At 38.8% G+C, this 26,407-nt stretch overlaps 2 protein-coding genes across 9 annotated transcripts; one reads left to right on the plus strand and one right to left on the minus strand.

Moving 5' to 3' along the window:
- Nucleotides 1–836: 836 nt before the first annotated feature.
- On the minus strand, nt 837–24,152 carry ZHX1 (zinc fingers and homeoboxes 1). 8 transcript variants are annotated; one of them, XM_032315773.1, is made up of 6 exons: nt 23,797–24,151; nt 22,832–23,018; nt 21,335–21,414; nt 17,159–17,271; nt 4,918–7,764; nt 837–2,437 (listed from the first exon to the last, which is right to left on the minus strand). In XM_032315773.1, the coding sequence occupies exon 5, from the start codon at nt 7,537–7,539 to the stop codon at nt 4,921–4,923; it is 2,619 nt and encodes an 872-aa protein (XP_032171664.1). In that variant the 5' UTR covers nt 7,540–7,764; nt 17,159–17,271; nt 21,335–21,414; nt 22,832–23,018; nt 23,797–24,151; the 3' UTR covers nt 837–2,437; nt 4,918–4,920. The 8 variants fall into 8 exon arrangements, 7 of the variants coding, with proteins under 7 accessions (XP_032171664.1, XP_032171666.1, XP_032171665.1 ...); XR_004279525.1 differs by lacking the exons at nt 21,335–21,414; nt 22,832–23,018 and adding an exon at nt 4,430–4,525 and having other exon boundaries at nt 23,797–24,152; XM_032315775.1 differs by lacking the exon at nt 22,832–23,018.
- On the plus strand, nt 22,213–26,005 carry LOC116574974 (proline-rich proteoglycan 2-like). The gene is made up of 3 exons (XM_032316011.1): nt 22,213–22,247; nt 23,497–24,174; nt 25,590–26,005. The coding sequence occupies exons 1-3, from the start codon at nt 22,213–22,215 to the stop codon at nt 25,666–25,668; spliced, it is 792 nt and encodes a 263-aa protein (XP_032171902.1). The 3' UTR covers nt 25,669–26,005.
- The last annotated feature ends 402 nt before the right edge of the window (nt 26,006–26,407 follow it).

Consider the following 26,407-nt stretch of genomic DNA (forward strand, 5'->3'; position numbering starts at 1 on the left):
CCATAAAAAGGGACAGGGGCACCTGGGTGCCTCAGTTGGTTAAGCATCCAACTCTTGATCTTGGCTCAGGTCTCAATCTCAGGATTGTGAGTTCAAGCCCCACACTGGGCCCCACGCTGAGCCCCATGCTGGGCATGAAGCCTACTTAAAAAAAAAGTTCTGATATATAGTACAACAAACATGAATGTATCCTGAAAACATGATAAATGTCAGGTATAAAAGGAAAAGTAGTATGTGATTCTACTTACTTGCAATATCAAGAATAGGCAACTTCATAGAAACAGAAAGTAGATTAAATGTTACCAGGGCAGGAGAGGGAAGGGGAAATGCAGAGTTATTGCTTAATGGCTATGGAGTTTCTGTTTGGGATGATGAAAACGTTTTGGAAATAGTGGTGATAGTTGCCCAACATTGTGACCATATTTAATGCCATTGAATCATACACCCAAGAACAGATATAGTAGCAAATTTTGTTGTGTTTTACCACATTTTTTTTTAACTCAGTTAATAAAATGGGAAAAAAAAATCACTCAAAACTACTCATTGCTGCTAACTTTTATTCTGTATTCAAGGACATAATCAACTGGGAGAAGAAGAGTTTTGCTCTGTCAAATAAATATATTTAAAAGCTAGCAAACATCAGAGCAGAATGAAGTGCCAAGTTTATAAAAGAGACAGAGGGGAAAATTATTACTAGTTTATTTACGGCTATACAAAGTTGACACATTGCAAGGGAAACATGATATAAATGTATTATTCAAAGGCTGATTTCTAATACTTGACATTTCAAATTTGAAAATATGAAAATTGTCAAACAAAACTCAGACCACATTAGCAATGGTTTAAAAAAGGGAGCAATTTAATCATTATAATACAGAGTGCTTTAAGAAGTTTTTAAATGTGTAAAAGAAAGAACAGTTTAGTGCATTAAATTGTTACAGTCTTTACATTGCTTCTTCTTAAAAAAGTTAACAGTAGTATGAAAAAGCCACCCACAAAGCCAGCTGTCTGAGTGAAGAAATCAGCTAAATTGCAGCATTTTGGAATTACTAATAAAGCTATAGTTAAAAAATAAAAAGTTTATAAAAATGAAAGCAGCATGCATATTCAAGGCTTTTTCATAACATTTCATTAGCTGACAAACATTTAGGTAAAAACAAGAGCTTAATATTATTCATTAAATTAGACAAAAGAAACTGGCCGAGCCCACTACATCCGGTCATTCAGAAAAACATTTTAAAATCCAGAGTTAATTAAACTGAACATTTTCTCTATGAAGAAAGCACATTTTGTAAAACAATCCTATAGTCACAAAAAAAGGGTCCTTCTCAACATGAATGAACAGCACCGGTCTTTACAAAGTTTATAAGTTAGTATGAACTTTCAGTCTCCTGATATGGCAAGAGTTAACAGTTAACACTCCCATGATTCATAAGTCAAAAGCTAACCTTTAACTCATTATGATCAGTTCAGAATTTTTTTCCTCTCTTCACTGAAATTGCTACATAAAGTAGAATTTCCCTGAAAGACAATTCTCGAAAATTCTGATCTGGTAACTGTACAAACATTTCTGATTTCTATATGATTGTAAGAAAACACTAAGTATATATTTACTATATGGTTCTCCTTCACATTTTTGGTAAAATATTTATTTCAGAGTTTCACCCTATCCAAATTCTTATGACATTTTCATTTCCTTCTTCAGTATTGATTATCTTTAATTTAATACAAAGCAAATTCGGCCTCTAATGAAAAAAATGAACAGAGTATTACAGAGTAATAGTGGTATCCATGAATGTGTTCAATTAAAGATCCAATCATTAAGGGCCACTGTTATCACAAAATTTTACGTTTCAACATGTGTCAATAGGCTGTTTTTTTGTCACTTACATTGAAATTGTACAAGCCCATGCACAAATTTAAATCTTAGTGCAGGGCCTGATGAGTAAGACATAGAAATAAATCAAGTTCTTCTTTTTCCTGTTTCTAACCATTTTTGCTCTGTAAAATGTTTGGTCACTCAAAGCTATAAGCTTAATCACATATCAAAGAATATAGGCAATAAGGCCCATCTCACTAGACATACAGTATTAAGCTGGACAAAATATGAGGACAAGTTCTAGTGGTCATTAAACCCCCTCAGAAAGTCTAAGAATCAGAACATCTCCATCGTATCAGAATAAAAATGTACTATATTAAAATTCGAATTTTTACAAGTTGTTTAATTAGTGTTCTATTTACATTGCAGAACTTCCGCCAAATGCAGTAGTTTAACTTTGGCACAACATTAAGTTCCATTTCTTTTGGATATTGGATCCTATTTTTTGAGAATGTGTATGCCCCAAAATGTTTTCAGTGTCATCAAAGATTGGGCCCATTCACAGTAAATCAGACATCTTGCGTTGAAGAATTGATTCTCCTCCAACATGTTAGGCAGCTATAAAAGAAAACATAATAAAATACTAAAATTTTAAAGAAAACCATATTTTTAATATTTACCACTTTCAAAACAAAATTTATACAAATTAGCCATGAAAATACATCTTCTGTATTTGCTTATTAACACTGAAATCACTTGCTATATACATCTTACATAAAGCACTAGGGTTTGTGTACAAGTCCTATGTATATGTTCTGCATATAGACATTTTCACCTATATGTAATAATTCATAAAAACAATTATTCATAGGAAGTATATATTTCACTGTCAGTTTTTGTAATAAACAGACTGAAATCTAAAGGCTTTTGTATTTTATATGCAAGTCTGGCTTGTGCAAAAGAGATATATATATTTCACTTTTTGCAAAAACTATTTTGGAAAAGTTTTGGTTACCTATTTTTGGTAAACTGAGCCATATTTAATTGAAGAAATAACTATTAAGAGGGAACTTAGAGTGAATCCTTTTATAAGATGAAACATTTGTTAAGCCAACAGTAAGTTGCTAATTAATGTGTTTTATAATTTCAGACTTTTGAATATTTTAAAAGGCATGGCTGAATACATGAAAGTGTATGTCTAACATATATGACACAATGTTTTAAAAACTGTGGCTTTCTATGATTTTTTTGTTCATAGTATCCGTAAGAGTATCAATATAGAACATGAGAATTATCTACACAAACTTAAAGTAAAAAACTGTACCAAAAAGTTTCCGTTATTTTTTGACTGCAGCTCCCTGCAGAATCACTGCTGAGGTTACTACAACCACAGGGACAATTCACTACAGCAACACATTTGTTGATTTAATCTTGGCCGAGTGAGAATTCTTGTGTTTACAAAAAAAAAAAAAAAAAAAAAAAATGCTTGTTAAAAATATTTTATGCATCTGGGTCAGGAGAACGCCTGTCCTGAAAATTTCTGACATTAGGAAACAGAGGGCTGTACTTTAGGATAAAGCTGCTCAAAACTTTAACTTTCTGTGACTTTCGTTACGCTCCATACCCGCAGTGAGATTTACTCTAAAATAGGTGTATTTTTAGTTTCATCTGTTTTTCTCCTTGGAAAAAAAGTGTTAATGAAAAGAACGTCTGGAAAAGGCATGGGAAGCCTGGAAAACTGTTAGACAATAAGAGAAATGCCTGGTACATATTAAGCTCTCTATAAATAATTGTTTAGCAAAATAAATAAAACCAGTGAGGAAGACATGGGGGAGTTAAGGAAATACTGTGCGGAATAACAGAGCATAAATTAGAAGCTAGATAGGGATGCAAACAGCTACAGAAGTACGTAAATATGCACATATGATCACGAGGATCTATGTTTTGTTTCCTTCTTTACTGTTCGAGAACACCGCAGTAGTTTTGATAATTAAATGCTTTTGGTCTACTGATAGACGTAGACAAACATTTCATAAGAAGTGCGTTATTCTCAATAGAGTATAGTTTTATTCTAGAACACTCCAAAACAGAGAGTAGAGAAAATGGAACTATGCTATTAAATTCCAAAAGTATTAAGAATTGAAGTCCTAACTTTAAATAAGGTATCTGATTTGCAGCTAGAGTGGAATTTTAATTAATTCAATCTATGAAAGAATTAAAATGTAAGGAACATGCCAAACCTTTCAGATTTAAAGCATATTTACTTGCGCTTTTATAGCAAGAGATATATTTTTAACCAAATACAGTGTTTCTGCTGGTAGCAGGTTTGTTTTCTATCAAAGAATGAAAAGACACTTTAGGCAACTGAGTTAATTTAATATCAAATCTGTTATTTACCTTTTGATCTCTAAGACAGAAATAATTTATATCACAGTTTTCAAAAACAGATGCCATCTAAGCAAATATGAATTTACACAGAGCCTAAAACAGACCTTTGGCTTTCAAAAAAAATTACTGAATAATTTTAACACATAAAGCTTTTAAAATTCTAGTTAAAAACCTAATAGTTTGGGGGCAATACAATGAATAAAAAAAGATACCCATTTTCACCTAGTTTCCTAAAACTGAGCAATCCTCGCCCCTGTGGTAAGTCTGTCCTTCGGTAACTTTTCCCCTTCTTTTTAGTTTTCGTTTTTGAATTCTTTCCTTAAATAGGCAAAAAATGAAGCTTTAGTGAAGGAGGGTTGCAAGCAATACATTTTAGTTACCTTTAGTATCCATGAATTCCGCCCCCCCAACCAGTCTCCCTTCTATGAGAATGGGTAACCTTCCCTTAAAACAAAGTGAAAAAACATTTTATTTTAAAAAAGTAAATAATTACAGCAGCATTAAATTCTACATAATAAATGTAATAGTTATAATAATCAGACCACACATAATAATCATGTCTCGTGGTCACAGTCAAGGTCCCTAGTCGTCTTATTAGCAAAAAGAAAAAAACCATTTTAGAAAAACTGTCAAAAGTGAAGGCGTCAGATACAAGGTGACTATTCTAAATGTATGTGGTTGATGAATATACACTCAGATTTACAACTTACATTTCAGTCATCTGATTTAGAAAGCCTCCGCTTCACATGTCGTGGGGGTTCCCAAGTGTCACTATCATCTGTCTCTTCTTCGTCCTCTTCCTGATCATCAATAACTTCATCTTCCTCCTCATTTTCCTCAAATAATTCTATCCCTAACTCTGATCTCCTCTGTCTTTCTGCAAACCACTCTCTGACCTGCTCATAACCCATATGTGATTTGTTCACAAGTTCGTCAAGGTCTTGCTCATTAAGAAATTTGTGCTTCAGGTAATAATCCTTAAGTATTGCAGTTCCAGTTTTAAATTTTATGAGTGATGGCCCCCTGTCCCAGTTGTTCATTCTCTTGCTTCCTCTTGGCCGCCCACGTGGTCTTCCTCTTCCCCTTCCTTTGGGTCTCCCTCTCCCCCTTTTCCGAAGGGAGGACAGACCATTCATACTACTCGAATTGGCGCTTTGATAATAGTAGTACCATTTTAGGTTTCCATTTTTCCAAGCATAACGAGTGTCGCCAAACCAACTGACGATGTCTGTTCTAGCAAGCCCGCTTTCTTCAGCCAACTTGTCATACTCTTCCGGTGACGGCCACTGTGTTCGGACAAAAGCACTCTTCAGCATATGTAACTGCTCGGGTGTTTTTTTACAGATCTTGCCTGTGCTCCCTGGCTTAGGTGCACCAGAGTCATCTCTGGGAGAAGTTTCTCCAGCTTCTTCTTTGGAACTACCTGCATTATTTTCATCTATTTCTACCTTCTCTTCCTTTAAAGCTTTTGATTTCTTCTTCTCTGTAAACCAAGCATCAATTTCCCTTCTGGTAAGTTTGGTTTGCGCTCTTAACCTATTTAATTCTTCATCGGTGAGTACGGAGCTGTTGAGAAAACTCGCCTGAAGGGCACGAAGCTGCTCTGTGGTCTTCTCTTTAAACTTCTGGGGAGTGAAGTCGGGAAAAGGATTCCAGGACTGTTTCGGCTGTGAAGTAACCACAGTGGGGGACTCCGTGGTTTCATCGCTGGAGTCTATAAGAATAGTGGTGGAGGAGTCGTTGTTGAGATGTAAGCACTGATTACTCTTTGAATTTCTCTGGTTGTACCTAGTGTCACTAAACCATTTTTTAATCTCTCCTTTAGTCAGGCCTGTGATTTTCATAAGTCTGATGATTTCTGAATCGTGGGGAAACTGGTTTTTAAGGTAGCTGACTTTTAATTCGGCCAGTTGCTCTTTAGTCTTTTTGGCCCGAATGCCAAAGGAATCAGGGTTTGCCGCTGCGGTTTCGTGTTTGATGAGCGGAGAGGGTGGAATGGCTGCTGTGGCTGGCTTTGTCTCTGCGTTCGGCTGAGCAGCAGGCGCCTGACTTTTTTGTACATTTGTTTGACTTGGAACCCCTGCCACGGTCAAGGCTATAGGTGCTGTTACGGGCAAGGTGTTGGCTCCAGCTACTTGTGTAAGGACCAGCCCTGGCTGACCAACTATTTGGCATGTCTGTAAAATGGATGGTAAACCATTACTCCCCGTGGAAATGTGTGTAGGAATAACAGTTATGGTCTGAGGTACAGTGTGTACTGTTCCATTGAACTGTTTTCTTCTGGCCTCCTCTACCTCCTCGGGAGTCCAGCTGACACCATGTTTTAGGCGTTGGGCTGAAAACCAGATCTTGATCTGTTCCTCTGTGTATTTTGCTTGAGCAGAAAGAACAGTAATTTCTGACATTGTTGGGTAAGGGAATTTGTTGTAGGTGTTGAGCAAAAGGGGGTTGTTATCCAATGCAGCATTGTAGGTGGGAATGCTATTAACAGGGATTAAGACTTTGGGAATCAAACTGGAATTCTGCTGAGCTGATACAGCGGTTATCACCTGAGCTAAGCCAGGGAGGACTGCTGCGGGGGTCACGAGCGTGCTGGCAGTAGTCGGATGTATTCTGTTGACAATGGAAGTACTTGTGTTGGATTCAGAAGCCGAAGAACTTGGGTTTTCCACAGTTTCTTCACGGTCTGGTTTGATTTCATTCTCTTTGTCTTCGGGAACGTCCTCAGCTGAGTTGTGGTGAACTGTAATCCGTTTGTTCTCCACTTTATTTTTCATCATTTTCATGATCGGAGTTTTACTGATAGATATTCCTGAAGATGCAACTTCTGCAGGTTCAGCTTGCTCTGAATTCTCCTCTTTAACAAAGCTACCATCAAAAGTCAGATCATTTATTGTCTGCTCAAAGATTGTCTGGTTATTTCGTTTCACCATAGTCAACTTAAAATTCTCTTCTCCTGGGTGATGTTTCAGATTATGCTCAGAAAGTGCATCATACCTTTTGGTAAGAAAATTGCATTCAACACAGACATAGGATGAATTTAGCACAACGTTGGGATGTTCGGAATCCACATGGAAAGTAAACATATTTAGATCTGGGGTTTGAAAAGTACAATATTTACATTCATAGCCACCTTCAACTTTTTTATTTTGCTGATTGTCAGAGTCCACAGATTCATGAACTTCATCACTTGAGACGCTCTCTGCTCTGGTGTTTTCTACAGGTGTTAGTACAGGAGGGCCTTCATCCACGTCTGATATCAACTCGAGGTCTGGATCCTGTTCACTGGCAAGGACCATGCAGGGGGTTGTGGATTTTCGCCTGCTTGCCATTCTGATGTTATGAGGAAGATCTCAGCGGTGATTAAAAAGCATTGAGGCTTAAAACTGTTCAGTATTCTTCATTTGAAAACAATGGCTTTTGGTTCTTCAAGTCCATTTTTGTGTTCAACAAGTTTCATTAGCAGCTTTTTCATGGTGCAATCAAGTAAAGAGCTTATTCTTGGCAGATAAGATACTGTTGAACTGCTGAAATTTTTGAAGCCCAACTCCAGACACCTATATTAAAATAAAATTTAAAATGTTTTTAATGCATGATTTTGATCTTGTAAACAAACTTCAGTTATATTTCACTTACCTGAAGTTGTTGGATAGCTCTGTTATAAAGATCTAGAATAAGACCAGAACCAGGAAAAAAGTCCTCTAGGAGCAAAATACATGTCTCCAAGCCAAATCACTGAAGGTCACGTACTGTACTACAGTCAGCCCCCAGGCCAGCTTACTTGGATTTTCAGCCAGCCCTATATTGACAGGGAAGTGGGAGAAGGGTCGGCTTTGGCAAGCACACTATTATCATTGTGAAATGATAATGTGATAACAAGGGAGGAAACTTAAACCTATAAAAGGCAGACACAGGTACTCAGAGACTATGGCTATTAAGTGTATATGTCCTCTTCCTCCTACTGGTCTGTTTTATCATTCCAGTAGCATAGCCAAGTACGACAGGAGCAGCAAAGATGGATATGAATGATCGAAGTTTTAGAAACATTATTCTTAATCATTTTTCATGGTGTTACCAGGATTTATAAGATATATCTGATCCTAAGAGTCTCTGACTTAAAGTTTCCCAGGTAGTGGAAGAATGAAGCCCAAACTCCTCGAGCCACAAGCAGTTCTTTTCATACCCGCCCTCAACCTCAACTTCCTGCCATCTTTCTCCTGACTCTTTTTTCTTATGCTTTGGGCACAGCAGACCCAGTTGTTGTTCCAGGGGCACACAACGACGCTGTTCCCTGTGCCAGGAGCCTTGTTTGGGCATGCACTATGATGATCTTTGTTTGCCCTATAGATTACCTCCTCCCTTTAACTTGGATCCAACCTCCTCCTCCTCAGTTCATCTTTTAGTCTAGTACTTACCGTATTGTGCCAGAGGAGTATTACATTTCTGTCCCACAGCCTACCCATACTCCTGGTCTCCTTACTATAGGTGAATCTCTTCTTCCAAGGACCTTTGTATCTTCAGTCTAATGCTCTTCTAGCTCAACTATCTTGGCTGACTTCTCATTCATTTCTGTATCCCCTCTGCATACAAAAAGCCTAGAATAAGGAACTCACTAAATATTTATTAACTTGAACTAGAATGAATAGGAAAACAGTCCTATGAAACTCACATGACCTGCCAAATTATGAAAGAGCCCAAATGTCCATCAGCTGATGAATGGATAAAGAAGATGTGGTATATATATATATATATATATATATATATATAATGGAATATTACTCAGCTGTCAAAGAGAATGAAATCTTGCCATCTGCAGCAATGTGGATGGAGCTAGAGCTATTATGCTAAGCGAAATAAGTCAGTCAGAGAAAGATAAATACCATATGATTTCATTCATATATGGAATTCAAGAAACAAAACAGATGAACACAGGGGATGGGGGGAAAAAGAGAGGGAAGCAAACCACAAGAACTCTTTTTTTAAATTTTTAAGATGTTATCTATTTATTTGACAGAGATCACAAGTAGGCAGAGAAAGAAGGGGTAAGCAGGTTCTCGAGCCCAATGCAGGGCTCGATCCCAGAACCCTGGGACTGTGACCTGAGCCAAAGGCAGAGGCTTTAACCCACTGGGCCACCCAGGTGTCCCCAAAACATAAGAACTCTTAACAATATTGAAGGTTGATGGAAGGAGGTGTGGGGCACATGGGCTGGAATGGGTGATGGGGATTAAAGAGGGCACTTGTTGTGATGAGCACTGGGTGTTGTATTTAAGTGATGAATCACTACATTCTACCCCTGAAACTAATATTACCATACACATTAACTATTTACATTAAAAAATTGAAATAAAGAAAAGAAACTCAATAAGCCCTGAGAGTATCACAATAGAGAACAATAGCTGAAATTCACAAGAATGACTGTGACTTATCAAGAAAAAGTGAATTATGCTCATATACACACATTTTAATAATTTTGCACCCAAACACTTACGCTGCACCAGCGAAAGGTATTGTGCTTCTGAAGTCTAAACCAAAGGAAAATGAATTAAATGAGTTAAGTGGTTTATCCTCTATCACAAATTAGAACTATTTTCATTTATTTGTATAATCCTTGTCCTAGCTGAACTGAGGAGAAAAAGTTTACTTCAAATATTATAAAGCAAAACCCAGTCTGTATGAGATGTACTGACTTTAGGAAAAGGAGAAACATTTTTAGGAAACAGAACTGTCCAAAGAGAGAGTGTGCTGCCTTTGAAAGGGGCAAGATCCTCCTCACTGGGATTACTTAAATATATACTATATATCCATTTGATGGATCCAAGCGACAGATGGGAAGTTAGCCTAAATGTCCCCCATTCCCCGATTTCCCATATTATAAAGCAAAACGCATCAGATTAGTAATAAGAGCATCCAATTTTCAAAGAATCCCTATTCTCGAAGGTGTCATTCCGTCCCCCACCCTGGAAAAAGCCTTTGATTTCTAAGGGGATATGAAGAAATTACTGATATTTAAAACTGATACTTAAAACTATTTAAAACTAAGGGGATATGAAGAAATCACTGATATTTAAAACTATTTTTTAACTGCGTATTTTACATGAAGCTAATGCCATCTCTCCCATTCAATTCAGTAGGATTTTAACTTATTTTGTTCAAGTGCTAGTGCAGCTGTTTGATCATTTCTTTGTCATTAGAAACAGGGAATTCCTCAAATAGCTTGAAGTAAGGAAGAGTAACAAATAAGCAGCACCCACATTTTTGGCAGTGAAGGAGAATTGTTGAAAGGCAGGGGAGTAAGCTATTTTATAACTGTTATTCTCCTAGAATCTCAGATTATATTTAATTGGGAGTATACTATAGTTAGAATCAAAGGTAGAAGGTTTTTCTTTTTTTTCCTGAAACTACCTTTCCTTAGTGATGGTTTTCAAAACTTTTTGTGGTAAGCAGCAGAGTCCCTTCTTCAAACAAAACTCTATGAGAAGCCTTGGGGCAAAACAGAGAAAAGAACAGCTGTCTGGCTGGAGAAGGAGAGAGGCTAAACTACTTCCTGATCCCACCCCATGGATCCGACAAACACTGCTTCTACCTTTGAAGGGTTCTGAGATGTGTCTGAAAGCCTGTGCCTTAAAAACTACTTTCAAGACAACGTATCCGTGTCACCAAAAATCCTTCTCAGTTTATCACTACTGAGACATGAAATTTGAAAACTAACCTAAACTGAATTTAATGTGTCCTTCAGGTTGTTTCACTGTAGAAGGCAGGGCTTGGACACCCAGGGGTAGAACAGAGTAGCCAGGACTAATAAGAGATACAGAAGAGAAACTTGAGGAGCTAAGATCCCTTTATTATTTTGGCTCGCTAGGTCTTATGTTAAACTGTTTATTTTTCATTTTGTCTTGCTTAAAAATAGGAATTTCCTAAATTATTATTTTTCTTTCTCTTCCTTATAGCTTACTAGCTCAGAAAGGTCAGTTCATAAGAACTTACGCAGATATAAACAAATTTTAAAAGCTTAAATATTTTTTGCTAAAGTCATAAAAATTACAAAATATTCATAGGTTATTTTACAATCTAATGATATATATGCACCATTGTGTGTTCTCCTTTGGAAGCACTGGTTTTGGCAATATAAACTTAAAACAAGCTACTTAAATGAAACTTTTTAAAAATAAGTCTTCAATAATGCAAAAGACTCAAATCTGATTATCTTGGTATTAAACACAGCCTCAAGCTCAGGTGACTCCTACACTCAAATACACAAAAAAACACTGTCCACTTTACTCCTGAAACTGTTTACATTTACGTAACAAAACCAGAGTCACTGTACTGTCTAACATATTTCTAAAGGGAGACTGAGAATTCCCAAAAGAACCTCAAGGTTTTGGCCAGTGGTTCAGTTCTACTATAATGTATATAGTTCAAAAACAGACCAAAGCACAAATAAAAGCATCTTCAGAGTCCTAATTATATAAATTCATGATCTGGGGGGAAGCAGGGAACTCAGTACAAATAACCCGTTTTTCTGGCAGAAGAAACCCAGGCCCAGAGGAACACATTCACAGAGGCACTGTGATATAGGATCAAACCATAGTTTCTGGAGTCTCCTCTGTCACTCAGTGGTCCAGTGACTATAAAAGTTACTCAGTATTGACCTCAATTTTCTTACCTATAAAACCGGCATTCTTCAATTCAATAAATTCACACAACTATTTGTTGACTGTCGACCATGGGCCAGGCACTGTGTTAGGCACTACTGTAAGGCTATGACTGCAACAGATTGCCTCAGATCTGTCAGGTACTGGCAGCTGAACAAGAAAAACAGGCAGTAAACAATCACTTAAAATAGCTGTGATCAATGCTATGAGAGGAAGCATCAGGAACTCTACAAGCACACTGCAGGAGGTTTCTAGAAAGGAAGCAGAATCAGTTGCCCTGGAGAAAATAAGAAGGGTGCTATCCACCTCAGAGGCTGATCAAATAAAAATGCTTCCCACACTGTGATACACAGGAGATGCCTAATTAGTGTTATTTTCTTGTCTCTGAAAAATTCTTTTGGGAGATGAAGAAATACCACTTATCTAGTATTATTGTCTCTCTCTCTCTCTCTCTCTCAACTTAATCAGCTGACAAGGCACACAAATTGAACGAAAAAGCAGAAAGGGTAAAAAGAATAAGAATGTCTTTGGTGTAGGTCCAATCTATCTCCTTTTATCATTAAAGTGCAATGGGGCTGAGATAGGAAAATTGCCATACAGAAATCGCTATTAGCTGACAGGCATCTCATCCTCTACTTGAAGGTCAACTAAAAACAGAGCTCAAAATCAAAAGCTTAAAATTTGGGGAACCTGGCACTACTTACCTGTAAAAAGGGGGTAGAGTTCAGTTGCACAACTGACTAGTTAACTAGCTAGGTTGTTTTGCAATTAAAACACAAAGTGAAGATGGCCAATAAGATAAAAAGTTATGGGGGCACTTGAGTGGCTCAGCCTCTTAAGCGTCTGCCTTTGGCTTGGGTCATGATCCCAGAGTCCTGGGGACTGCTGCTCCCCCTGCTTGTGCTTGCTCTGTGTCTCTCTAGCTCACTCTATGTCAAATAAAGTCTTTAAAAAAAAAAAAAAAGATAAAAAAATTATGCTCTAAATGCATCCAGCACTGTAAATATAATTATATTTGAAAGCTATTTCAGTTAACTTTTTGGTAGAAAAATGGAAACAAAACAAAACAAAACAATCCAACCTGATCAACTAACTGCTACATGATCATTAAAAAATAGTAATCAAGAGTAATTAAACGGGGCACCTGGGTGGCTCAGTGGGTTAAGCCGCTGCCTTTGGCTCAGGTCATGATCTCAGGGTCCTGGGATCGAGTCCCGCATCGGGCTCTCTGCTCAGCAGGGAGCCTGCTTCCTTCTCTCTCTCTCTGCCTGCCTCTCAGTGTACTTGTAATTTCTCTCTGTCAAATAAATAAATAAAATCTTTAAAAAAAAAAAAAGAGTAATTAAAGAATATGAAAAAATAGCCCATCAGTCTTTTGGCTAAGATCAAATGTCGGAATATGAAAAAATATTTATTCATTTACTGTTAAATTTAAAAAATCAGAACAAAATCTACATATTAATTATAAAATAACTATGGGAAAATATGTAGGCATATGGAAAAAAACTAGATGAGAATATAAAGAAATGAAATTTTCACATGAGATTATGGGTGAAATTTTTGAGTGCTATTTACAAATTTTCTTTAATATTATTATAATATTGCTTTATTATAAAATACAACAAACAAATAATTTCAAGGCCTTAAAATTGCAAATAGACTAGAATATTCTGATGGTCATTTGGAGCTGGAAACAATATTTACTTTCTATTTTTAAGGCAAAAACATGTGCTACATAAAGGTTTTTTTCAAGGGAAGCAGAAATCCCTGAGTATGTAAAACATTCAAGTGTATTCCACACATTTTTGGGAGCTGCTCCATGGTCTGAGAAGTCAAACTAGTTCTACGAACCCTCAAGAGTCCTCAGACTCTGCAGTGTATGGATCTAGGTCGAGCCAATTTCCATAGTTCTCTCTGCATCTTGGCTCTTCTCCTGAAGGTAGGATACCCCTTAAACAATCCATGATTCTTAATTCATCAAAATAATCACAACAAAGTTTCCCTACAGAAAAGCATTTCATGAAAGCAAAATTCATTTTATCACAATATAAAAATTGGGTACAATTCTAACAGCAGTTCTTACGTGAAAGAATGTCTATTTAGCTCTCTACTATAGATCCCCAGTGCCCAACACATAGCCTATCAAGGCCTCATTAATACTTGCAGGAAAAAGAAACCCTTTAAAATTGTGTATTATAATATTTTACTTCATTAAACACTCATTTATAGAGGAGTTATAAAGAACAACTGTGTTTACTTTATGGTGGATTACTTCCAATGGTAAAACCCTTACTAATAAAATTACCTTAGTCATTAGAATATTAAAACATCTTTATTTATAGAACATTCTATTTATTAAAATATAGCAATGAATATGCAACAAATATTTACCAACATCTATAATTCTGTTGTAACAAATCAGCTTTATGTATGAGTAGTATATGTTTAAATTTGCGGACCGTTTAACAATGAAACAAGGGAGATAAATTCATTCACAGAATTAGTCCTGCAGTGAAATTCAGGATAAAAGTGTTCCTGTAAAAACAGCAAACGCAAATCTCAACTTAGAATCATTATTTTTCTGTTCCTGGAGAAAACTATACTTTAATGGTGTTCTACATTTTCAAAGAGATTAAAAAATAAATTCTCAATGTAATATACTATAATAGTACATTGTTTCAAATTCTGTGCTTAGGGCTACAAAAAAGTCTAAAATTTTTTATAGTTAAGTAGAGCCATAACTATACTGAATTTCTATGCCTCTGTTTCTTTGGCTGTCTTATACTTCAAATTAAATGCTTAACAGACAACACTTTGCCTCATTAGCCACAAAAGCATATTATATTGGTAAGACTTTATGTGAATAAAAACAACTTTCATACTGATTCTTAGTCAAATATGAACTATAATTTTTAAGGATTATGTTAGTTTTGAGATGGTACCAGCTAAAAACTGTTCTCAGGGTAGCTAAAACATAAACTGAGAATCCTTTGGCATATGTATTCATACCTAAACTGAGAATTCTTAGAACTCTGTATTCTATATAGTTTCACTTCTTATTCTCTGAGTCAGAGTTCTGCTTAACCTGAAAATACTTATTTTTATATGTTTGTATTCAAACTAAAAGTTACAAATCCACCAAAATCACCGAATGCATGAAATAATAATAGAAATAAAGAATAACAAGGTCAAACTAAAATAAAGAATATTCACCATGTTAAAGAAAAAAGTGTCTAAGAAGACGCTTTCTTTAATTAAAAAAGGCCATTTTCAGGCCATTTTCAAAGCCAAAATGTAAAAATACTTAGAAACAATGGTCAAGTTCCTTAGAAAATTAAATGAGAAATGTGACAACCTAAATTTGTACCCACAGCAAATGTTTTTAAGAATTATGGTAGCCTAGAACCATTAGCTAAGATATAAATCTCAAGAAAACTGACAAAATGATCTCAAGACAATCAAAAGTTGAGTATGAAGGTGTATATAGACAGGAGTAAATGTGATAAAAATGAAAGCATCGAAGAAACTGTGGCCAAAAATCATCGAATTTCAGAAGATCCTTTTGCTAAACTAAGGCTTAAGGGTGTAGAAATTCTATCCTCTACCTGTTTTTTTCCACCTGAGAAAGCCAACCTTAATACTGCTAAAGATTAAAAGAAGAATCCAAGTCGGACAGATTTCTCCTGATAAGCACTGACCCCAGATTTGAGGAGTGAAATGTCTTTTTGAAGTGTCTCTACAACACTAACATCCTGTTTTTCTGCCTTCTGCTGGCATGTGAGTATGTATGTAAATACTGAGAGTGATACATAAATAAGTACTATAATGAAATCTCCTATCTTTGTTATTAAAGTTTGCAGTATTACCCCAAAGTAATTTTTTGCTGGAAATAGTTTTCCTCTACTTTTCTCAAGGAGGTATATTAAATCTTTTGTGTAAGACAGACAGTCTTACACGAGAACACTATGCTTGATTACAAGTGAGATTATCATTAAGAGGCTGAAAAATCATTTATCTGTTTGTTACCATCCCTATTTATAAAATAACTGTTACATGTTTCACTCAAGATATAATCATTCAATTACTAAAAAATACTTTGAAAGATAATTATGCCAGCTTTAAGGACTCTAACAATTTTTTAAAAAATGAAAGTTGAACCACCTTAATAGCTATATATATTAATAGCAGGGCTCCTTGGTAGCTCAGTCCATTAAGTGTCCAGCTATTGGTTTCGGCTCAGGTCATGATCTCAGAGTGGTGGGATCAAGCCCCGGGTTGGGCTCCACACTCAGCAGGGAGTCTGCTTGAAGATTCTTTCCCCTTGCACCCACCCCTTGCCACTTGTGTGTTCACATGCATGAGAGAGAGTTCTTTCTTTCTCTCTCAAAAATACAAAAATAAACCTTTTTAAAAAAAACTTTCCTAGTATGTTCTGGAATTAACTAAAATAACAACTGGACCAGGGATGCCTGGGCGACTCAGTCGGTTAAGCGTCTGCCTTTGGCTCAGGTCATGATCTCAGGGTCCTGGGGTCAATTCCCACATTGGGCTCCTGGCTCACCGGGAAGTCTGCTTCTCCCTCTGTCTGTTCTGCCTGCTCTGCCTGCTGCTCCTGATGCTCTCTCCCTCTCTCTCTCTGACAAACAGATAAATAACAAGAAATAAAATAACAATTGGACTAAAGTGTAACTATTTCAACACTACAGCATGTGATCTAAAGCTTCTTATAAAAGCCGATTTATGTCCGTTAACTAAAATATAAAATCATATGCTTAACCTAAAACAAAGTACTTAATCATCAATATCCTAATTTTTGGAATTATAATTAACTATTATTAGTAGACTATATTTTGCAAATATATTTTCAGGAATTGTTCTTTTAAGTCTTAAAGAATTTTTCTGGATACAGGTGGAAAAAAAAAAAGTAAAGTTTCTAGATCAATTACCCCACAAAAGTTCTCTGCCTTCATGACCTTCATTTGTCTTATTTACCACTGTCACCACACCACCAGTACAGTGCCTGACACACAGTGTAGTTCAGCAAATATTAATTGAAAAATCAATTATTAGTATACCCACAGATTTATCATGAATTGTGATGCTGTTTCCTTTGACATTAAAGCAGCCAATACACCTATATCTTTAAAGTTTAAAAGTATATTTCTTAACAAAGCATCAAGACTAAGTGCTGCTTTTTTAAGGAAAGCTTTTAAGACGTTAGCCAAATATAGTACCATGGGATCTAAAGTGAGCATATTCAGAATCTGAGTTTTACCATATCCTATGAAACACATACTTGCCATAGCTTCTTCAGCATTCTGTTCTTTGACATGGAGGGTGTCCCTTCAAATAAGGTGTTTAGCTCAGGCCATCATTACCAACAGGTCTGAAGTACCTATCTGCCATATCCTACAAAAAAAAAAAAAAAAAAATCACTTGAATATTCTGGATATAATTCAGTCTTAGGACTTTAAAGTTTATGCCTTAGCTTTTTAAAAGTAAAGTAATTTTGAAAAAAAAAGTAATTTCCTCATAAAATTATAAAAGAATTATTTAAATGCCAGACTCAATATTAATAAAAAACACAAAATTTAAAACTCTAAAAAATTCTATTTATATTATATAAAACAACCAAATCCTATTTTCACTATTGTATTATTTTCAATAAAAATTATCAAAATGTGAATATATGCAGGCTCTAGTATACAAGTTGAGATAAAGAAATTGGGAATTGTAAATATTAAGTACACACAAGTTATGAAAGACAACTTAGTTAAACTAAGAGGTTGGAGGAAATATATGTTCCTTATGTTTATACATAAACTCATTGATGTTTGTATCCTAGTTTACAATGCATTAATTGGAATGGAGTAGATTATTAATGCTGGCAACAAGCCAATACAACTTAAAGAAACTGGTGGTACTCTACCCCAAAACATGTTGTATCTAATAGAATGACCTATGTTTATTTCATTTTTGCAAGAAGGCTACTACCAAATGGCATTTCAATTGGTGTTTTGAGAAGCAGAGATTGTACAAACAAACAAAAATCATTCTCCAAAAATTGAGATACATGTCCAAAAATGTGGCATATTATTCAGAGTACTTAAACCAATCAGGAAAACTTAATGAAGACTATCATTGCTTCTCTTAGTAAATAACAGTAAGTAGTGCTTTTGAAGGGTTGAAGCATTTTAGCTGTTGTTCTTTAAGCACTAAAACTGTAAACAAAATGAATATATATTAAGGAAGATGATTTCTTCCAAATACCTTATCCTGTGATTCTGCCTGTTATTATACACACGTTCGTGAAGAGGCTCTTAAGAAATAATGTAAATACCCCAAGCCTTTAGTAAAATACTTCTAGGTTAAGTTAAAGCTTGGGCTGAATGGCTACAGTATTTTCATGAAAAGGAAAAGAGCATTTTCCCAGTAGGCTCAGTGGAGCATCCTGTGATCTGCAGCCTGGGATTCTACAGTTTCATTTCCTGGTATCTCCTTGTTTGGAAACTCCTTTGCTATCCATCTACAGGATGTGGACTAGAAGAGAAGATAAGAAACAGCTGCCAAGGAGGGGAAGTTATTTTCCAAAATGAATTATTAATACTATAGGAAATTGGTAACCTATTTGAATCCATTCTTGAATCACACGGTAATTGCAAGATGTTTTACCGAACGAGAGTCTCTTGAGAAGAGCGGCTGAGACAAGGAAGGGCACAAGGCAACTAGAGGAGCAACAAATGAGCTCCTTGCTACTTCTGCATGGAAAGCATACTTGCCTGATGTTATTTCAGCTCTGGATACTGGCATTATTTTAAAATACTTCTCTCTAACTGAAAGTATCTTTTTAAATTTTAAGATTAGAATGAACTTCAAAAATTAAAGAACTCATCTCAGCTATATACATTGCATAATAAAACAGATGAGTTGTTTTGGCAGAAGATGGACTGTAAATAAAGATGAAGAGCTTGGGTTTTGGAACCAGACTGCAGGGATTCAAATCTCCTATCTGTCACTTACTAGCTCTGTGGTCTTTGACAAGTGACTTGCCCTGTCTATGTCATCGCCCCTTCATCTAAAATGGGGCTCTACTATGATGTGTTTAAACTAACTCATGTAAAGTGTCTGGAATATTTTCTGGCACTAGTAAGCCCACTGTTAGATTTCCCTGACTTTTATTTAAGGTATTTAAGTTATACAATGAAGGAAGTCTTCACATAAACTTTGTACAAAACAAAAATATTTTAAAGCTCTGGGCAACAATCAATCAATTTTATTTTCCATTTCATACCTTTGAATCTATTAAGAAACACTAGAACAAGTTGGCTTTAACAGGTAGACATTAATCAATCATAATTTAAACCCACCACCCCAATATACACATACTTCCTCTGACCTTAGCTTCAAGGAGAATCATTAATGTACGACACATCTGAAAAGGTGTTTCATAGTACTAACGAAGTTCTGACGTAAATCTTCTTGTAGTCATGAAGAGACACTGTTCTCTTCTCACCATGCCCTCACCTTCAAATACAGTCCATGCCCAGCAAAGTTTTCTTTCTTTTTTTCTTTTTTTAAAAGATTTTATTCATTTACTTGACAGAGAGAGACAGTGAGAGAAGGAACACAAGCAGGGAGATTGGGAGAGGGAGAAACAGGCTCCCCGCTGAGCAGGGAGCCTGATGTGGGGCTCACGTCTTGAGCCACAGGCAGACCTTGAGCAAAAGGCAGACACTTAACTGACTGAGCCACCCAGGCGCCCCTGCCCAGCAAAGTTTTAAACAAGCTTCTTTTTGACAATATTTGAAGGTAAAAAGGAACAGACTTAGCATAGAAGAAAAACACAGTTATGAAAGAAGTACTTAGAAATATCAAAATCTGGGGCGTCTGGGTGGTTCAGTGGGTTAAGCCTCTGTCTTTGGCTCGGATCATGATCTCGGGGTCCTGGGATCCAACCCCACATTGGGCTCTCTTCTCAGTGGAGAGCCTCCTTCCCCCACCCCTCTCTCTGCCTGCCTCTCTGCCTACTTGTGATCTCTCTCTCTCTGTGTCAAATAAATAAATAAAATCTTTAAAAAAAATCAAAATCTTTCTATCTCCTTTCATTCCTCATAATAGCCCAAAAAAGACAAAGAAAGACCTTCAGGAAGGGGGAAAAAGGAGTCAGAAATTCTATGGGAAATATGAAATCACTAAAATTCAGCAAAAACAAAATTCTTTTATTTAAAATAATATGTATATGTAAACTAATTCTTGATTTTTTCAGATAGGCTTTGAGAATACTATTTTTTAAAAATCGAAATCTAAAAACTGAAAACAAAATCCTGCATAAAAATTTTGACACATTGGGTGCCTGGGTGGCTCAGTTGGTTAAGCGAGACAGGCTCTTGGTTTGGGCTCAGGTCTTGATCTCAGGCTTGTGACTTTAAGCCCTGTGTTGGGCTCCACACTTAAGAAAGTCTAGTTAAAAAAAAAAAAAAAGGTAAAAAATGTTGACTGTCTTGAATCTCATTCTCAACCTACTCATAAAAACTCCTTTTCCACAGCATATCATATTTTTATTTAGATCAAAGGTATAAAGGACCATCTTACTACCTCTTGAGTACACCACAGAATACTGATTGTATAAACTGCAAAGATTAAGTGTCCTTTAAGGTCAAAGCCTGGCAACTATAGAAACATTTACATAAATATTTACTGTAAAAATTAACTCTATGGAATACAGATCTCCAACATGTAAACTCAAATGTATATCCTGATCAGTAATCTAAATCAGCAGCTTCAGCCATTCAAATTTGGTTACTCACAACCACAAATATATCAGAGCAACAAGGATATAATAATATAAGATCAGTAATATTACAGAAACATTGGCTATTATTCAAAGGATAGCATCACGGTTTATCCTCCCTTCAATTAAATGTAATTTAAATTACTTTTGAGATTACATAGGATGATTTAGAAGGATTTTAAGTTAGAAGAAATTTAGAAGTAAAGTGAATGTGTTACAATGGCTACAGTACAATAGATATTTCCAAACACCTCCCTAAATTAATGAATATGATATTAGATTAAAACCTAGGTTAGGCACTGAAGTTTTAACACTGCTAATATTTAAATAAGTAGAGTCTCTTGAGCCCAAATCCACGATGATGCAATGTACATAAAAAGGTTATTTGCTTAGCTACATTTATAATCATTTTAGTAATTTTAATAGTATTTTCATTTAAATATAAAGCCATGATTTACAGCAAATTAAGTTCCAAATAACCGATTTCTGTGCCCAATTAGCATTATAAGAAAGAAAATATAAATGCATGATAACATCACCTTTCAGTCTTAATGTAAAATATAATACAAAAGGGAGAATATCTCCAACATGAACCACCTCACCTATGCTATTAAGCTCCCTAATAAAATAACTGTAAAACTTTATTCAGATTTAATGAAAAAAGCAAACAAACAAACAAACCTCACAAGTATCACCAGAGGTGAAATAATTGCTACATCATTCACGAGCTGTCTTCCCAATCCAGTGAAATAATAAGCTCGCTATAAGCAAAAGACATCTACTATTAATGAGTACAAGCACAGCACAAGCACATTTATGTTTTCAGCCTTAGCATATTTTCAAACCATCTGGCATCAGTGCCACTCTGGTTCATCCAGCCTAATCTGTTCAGAATTGAATACAGAACTAGAGCTACATGCACTTAGGGGAAACCAAAGAATAGCTCATATGTATAATAATACTCCAAATGCGCGGCCCTCAACTAGTTTATACTTGAAATGTGTTTGAGAAGACATTTCCATGAAAGACATGAGAGCTCTTTTAAAAAAATACTAGAATGGTTCAAGAAATCTGTATGAATCATAGCTGTCATCAGGTACCCAAGTCTTACTTACTTTTTTTTCTCATTTTAATCCTGATCATTAAATGAAGCATTTGAAGAGGTACTTCTACAAAAAGATTCACTAAGGGAAATGCTATCATTTCTATATTGAAACAACCCAAGAATTTACATTTTATTTTGCATGAAGATTAGGCAGCTTTGCCCTAAAAGGCTTAGAGTAAGGAGAGACGGATTAAGAGGAAAAAATATTCATGAGGGCCCTTTTACATCTTGTTAGTATTACTGGCTTTGGCAGCACCCACATTTCTTTAGCTTGAAATCAGGAGTCAGAATTCTTACTTAAGAAATTTTTAAAAAATCTATATCCCTGTTAAAACCAATTCCTGTTCATCCTCACTGATGGAATAATTTTCCAGAATAATTTTTCAGAAACGAAGATAATTCATGTAACACCATAAAGCACAAGTTAAAGCTTTCAGACAAAGACTGAGATACAATGACCAATACCAACGACTCTAAAGGTGCGCTTAGGTAGGGGGGTACACACATACACTGCAAACCCACAAACAGGCACTCTTCCTGGAAGGCAAGCTGCTGCTTCCTCCCTGGGAACCCTGTATCTCCCAGTCCTGTCATTCCACCCCCCCCTTTTCTGTTATCCTCTTAATCTCCAAGGCAATTGCTTTTTCAAGTTACGTGGAATCCCAACCTAGTCCCATCACGAATTATCAGTTTTTTCTTTCCTTCCTTCCTTTCTTTCTTTCTTTCTTTCTTTCTTTCTTTTTTTTTTTTCCCCCATTTCCCTCCAGAAAGATTAGCTCCTTCTCATGCTTTTCCTATGGGGAGTGATGACAGAGGAGCGCTGTGGAATTCCCACTCTGCCCCATCGCTCCCCTGGATTCCTTCTCGATCCCCCTCTTTCCGCTTCCTACTTCCCCTGCCCTGAGTCTCTCATTGAAGCCCGGCCAGAGCTTGCTGCTTGCTCCGTCAATCTAAACTAAGGATATCAAGCGGAACCTTTTCTTTCTCTGGGGTTTTGCTCTTTCCTTACTGTTACCTACAGAGGGGAGAGGTGGAGGCAGATGCACGGAACAAAGAATTTCAAGTCCCTTTACCTAGAACTTTGGTGTAAATCCACAGGGAAAGGGTATCCGCCAGGGCGCTTCCTCGCTGCCGGGAGAGCCCGCTCCCTGGGCCGTCACACCTCCTTCCCAGCCCTCCATCCCCGCCACGAGTAGGACGGGGCTCCCGTTAGGCCCCACGGCTCGGAGGAGTCCCCGGTCGGCCTCCCTTGTCTCCCTTCTGGAAGGGACGGACAACGTTTCCATTCTCTTTAATTAACTTCTAAGTCCCAGTCTTCCTCAAAACGCAATACAGTTCGTAAGGACTCCATTCGGAGTCTTGCCCCGAAGTGGGGGAACGGCCTGGCCCCGAAGTGGGTGCTTAGCCTGCTCTGCAGAGGGGTACAGCCCCCCCCCCGGAAGGTTTCCCGGGGCTCCAACCCCAATGCCAATGCGTTCAGCTCTAGCAGAAGGATGTCCCCTTCCCGTCCGGGAGGCAGTCCCCACGAGGCCACGCACCCCTCAGGGCAGGCCTTCCGACCTCCTCCAGGACCCTCAGCATCGGGGGCTCCTCCGTCCCTGGGGCTCCCCCCGCCAACCGCCGGAGGCCCCGTCTTCACTCCCCTCAACAGTCCCAAGTTGCTCAGTGCTCTTCCTAAGGACGGGGGCTGAGATTTTTCCCTCACGGAGTCCACCCCCAGCTCTTTCCACCGCCGCAGACACCCCGAAAGCGCGAAGGACCCTCTGGGGCCCTCCCTCGGTGGCGACTCCCCGGTGCAGCCAGGCCGGGTCCCTCCCCCTCGGACGCCCCGCGCGGCGGCCGCCTCGCCACCCCGCCGCCGCCGCCGGCGCGCTAAGTCCCCGGGGTCTCTGCCCTGGGGCCGCCCTCCTCCGGCCGGCCCGCGGGCCACTAGCCTGGTCCGGCCGCCGCGCCGCTCGCCGGCTCATTGCTGCCGGTTCCCCCCCGCAGTCCCCGGGCGTCCCGGCCCACTCGTCCCGGAGCCGGCTCGCGCCGCTACCTGCAGGGGCCGCCGCGCCTCTCAGCGCCCCGCCGCCGCCATCTTGCATTTCAAACCGGCTGCACTTTTCAGGGAGTCAACTCTGACCTGTGAACCCTACACCCGGAACCGCTCGGCGGGCCGGCACACGGCCTCGGCAGCTCGGCGGGGCCCGCGGAGCGTGGAGGGTCGGGGGTGGGGGTGCGAGGCGAGGCGCGCTCCCCAGCGGCCGACCGGGGGCGGGGAGGGAGGGAAGGAGCCGGCCGAGGCGGGGCCCTCCCGCGCGCGCGCCGTCCGCGCGCCCCCACCCCGCTCCGCGCCAGGCTCTCCACTCCCGGACCCCGCTGCTCCCTTGGGGTTCGACCCGGGCCTCTACCCTCTGGATTGGCCCGCGACGAGGTAGGGAGCCGCCCCGCCCCTCTGTCAACAGAAGCCCCGCCCCGGCCCGCGTTAGCTCCGCCCTCTGTCAGCAGAAGCCCCGCCTTCCCCAGGTCTGGAAGCGGCCCCGCCCGTTGCGGGAGGTAGCTCCAAGAGCAGGCTCTTCTATACTCAGATCAATCCCCACCTTCTGTCATTTGTGGCCCTGCCCTCTGGTTGCTCCGCCTTGCTAATGTCACCACGGGATCGCAAGAAACGCCCCTTGTCATCCTAAGCCCCATCTCTTGGTGGCAGTCCACCCGAGCCCCGCCCCCTCCTCCGAATCCCCGCCCACTGTCAAAAAAAGCCCCGCCTCTCCGAGACTGGTCTGGATTCCAGCCCGAAGCCCCACCTTCTGTCAACCGCCGCCCCGCCTCTTCTCGCCTTCGGGTCCCTACTCCAACCCAAACCGCAGCTCCACCCGCTAACCCCGAAAGTTCAGTTCAGCCTCACTAAGAGCTGCCGTTGACGATGGAGCCACCCTTTGCTCCCCGAAAGCCCTCCTTTCCCTCCTCGCGAGCCACTCTGCTCAACGGCTTTCTTTTCAAGCCATGGTCTTCAAATTTGGACAGCTTCCATGGGAACTAGTCCCGCAGAGGGGGCCCGCCAAGGACCCAGGCTTTGGGGAAAACAGAACAGCGTCACCGCCCCTCCTCACCCTCCCCTCACTTTCAAAATTATGAAACTTGCAAACCAAAGCGCAGAGAAACGTCTCACCCTCCAAGCTACTCTGCACAGATTCATGGGCCTGGACGCTGGACCCTCTGTGCTTTGACAGCAATGCTCCTCTGAGCCACGTTAACCCTAAAACGTGCTGTTGCTTAAAGTGAAAGCCTGATTGTTGAAATCCATGTACACCAGCTTCTTTATTTGTATGTTTCACCTTAGAATCCTAAAACTTGGGGAAGCAGAAGCAAGCCAAGCTTAACGATCCTATAAAGAGAGGTATTCAACCCTACTATACTAAACATCCCTTATTTACAACACGAATGTAACACCACCACTTTACTCTCCTGGAATTAAATTCACAGATAATGTAAACTACGCAAATAAGTTCAATAAACTAGTGTAACGTTATAAGGCAGAAAAAGGGAAAGTCGTTTGTTCTAAAATACTAATATCAATAAGAATAAGAAAATACGTTTTTCCCTACGTAACTACTCTGGCCCCAATATGAGAACTACAGAACAAAAACTGCCCCTACCAAATTTCAGGACGCCCCTAGGGGGCAGTACTGTGCTCACTGAGACACTGCTTAGGACTTTTTCTGAGGAAATGCTTCAGATACAGAAATGGATTCTTTTGTTCATGCATTTTACAGCCAGGTTTTGAGCACCACCGTTCGCCAGCACTTTGGGAAATGCAAAGCTGATTCAGGCAATATTTCTGTCTTCAAGGAGGCTACAGTCGAGTAACCAAGTGAAAAACATGAGCATAAAAACATCAGTCAATGTGAGGGGGGAGAAGAGATCATGATGGAATCCAAAAAGAAATCCCTTTTAAGGGTATGGACTGATGAATGTAAATCTCACTCTCTCTCTGCCTCTTCCCTCTTCTTCACTTCCTTTTTTCCTTCTTTTCCTCCTCCTCTTCATCTTCTTTAGCACCAGTTAATAGAGTCACCTCCTTCTCACTGTAAGCTGTCTGCCTGGTTCACTGCCCAGTGCCAGCAGCCCAGAGTCCTCCCAGTTTAGGGCCATGCCCACAGGGCAATTCTGTCCAGGAAAACAACTTCAAGAGCACAGTGCTTAGAACAGTGTCCCTGGCTGAATTGCTGCCAATTATTTGGTATCCTTGTACAAAGCAAGACTGTTATCACCCTTAAAAAAAAAAAAAAAAAAAAAAAAAAAAAAAACTGCTTGCAGACCCAAGCAATATGAATATATGTTTAGCATAGCAGATTGTGCTAGCCCACATAAATCTGTTTAGAGATCATGCTCACAGAGTAACTTGTTTTTATTAAAATAAACTCATTTGTAAAAATTGTAAATATGACTGATTTCAACAGCTGTGTGGCTCCAGAAGTAAGTTTTGCGCCATGGATTGGCACAATTAGAAGAGTCTAGATTTTTTATGCATATGTTTTGCAGTTTGTCATACACAGTCTGGTATGGCAAAACTTCAGTGCTGCTAAGAGATGAAAAGTTGTCCAGCAGGTTTTTAAAAAGCACAGCACTTTTGCTATTCAGAGCTTCTTCCGTATTTGGAACAGTGA

This window comes from Mustela erminea, chromosome 16, assembly GCF_009829155.1.
Source record: "Mustela erminea isolate mMusErm1 chromosome 16, mMusErm1.Pri, whole genome shotgun sequence".
Classification (NCBI taxonomy): Eukaryota; Metazoa; Chordata; class Mammalia; order Carnivora; family Mustelidae; genus Mustela; species Mustela erminea.

Bases quoted from the DNA above. Each gene is read 5' to 3' on its own strand.
- ZHX1 (XM_032315777.1), bottom strand. From the start codon at position 7,539: ATGGCAAGCAGGCGAAAATCCACAACCCCCTGCATGGTCCTTGCCAGT.
- LOC116574974 (XM_032316011.1), top strand. From the start codon at position 22,213: ATGACCAATACCAACGACTCTAAAGGTGCGCTTAG. The intron at 22,248-23,496 runs GTAGGGGGGTAC...CCACCGCCGCAG, and splicing joins GACTCTAAAGGTGCGCTTAG to ACACCCCGAAAGCGCGAAGG. The intron at 24,175-25,589 runs GTAGGGAGCCGC...TCTGTCTTCAAG, and splicing joins CTGGATTGGCCCGCGACGAG to GAGGCTACAGTCGAGTAACC.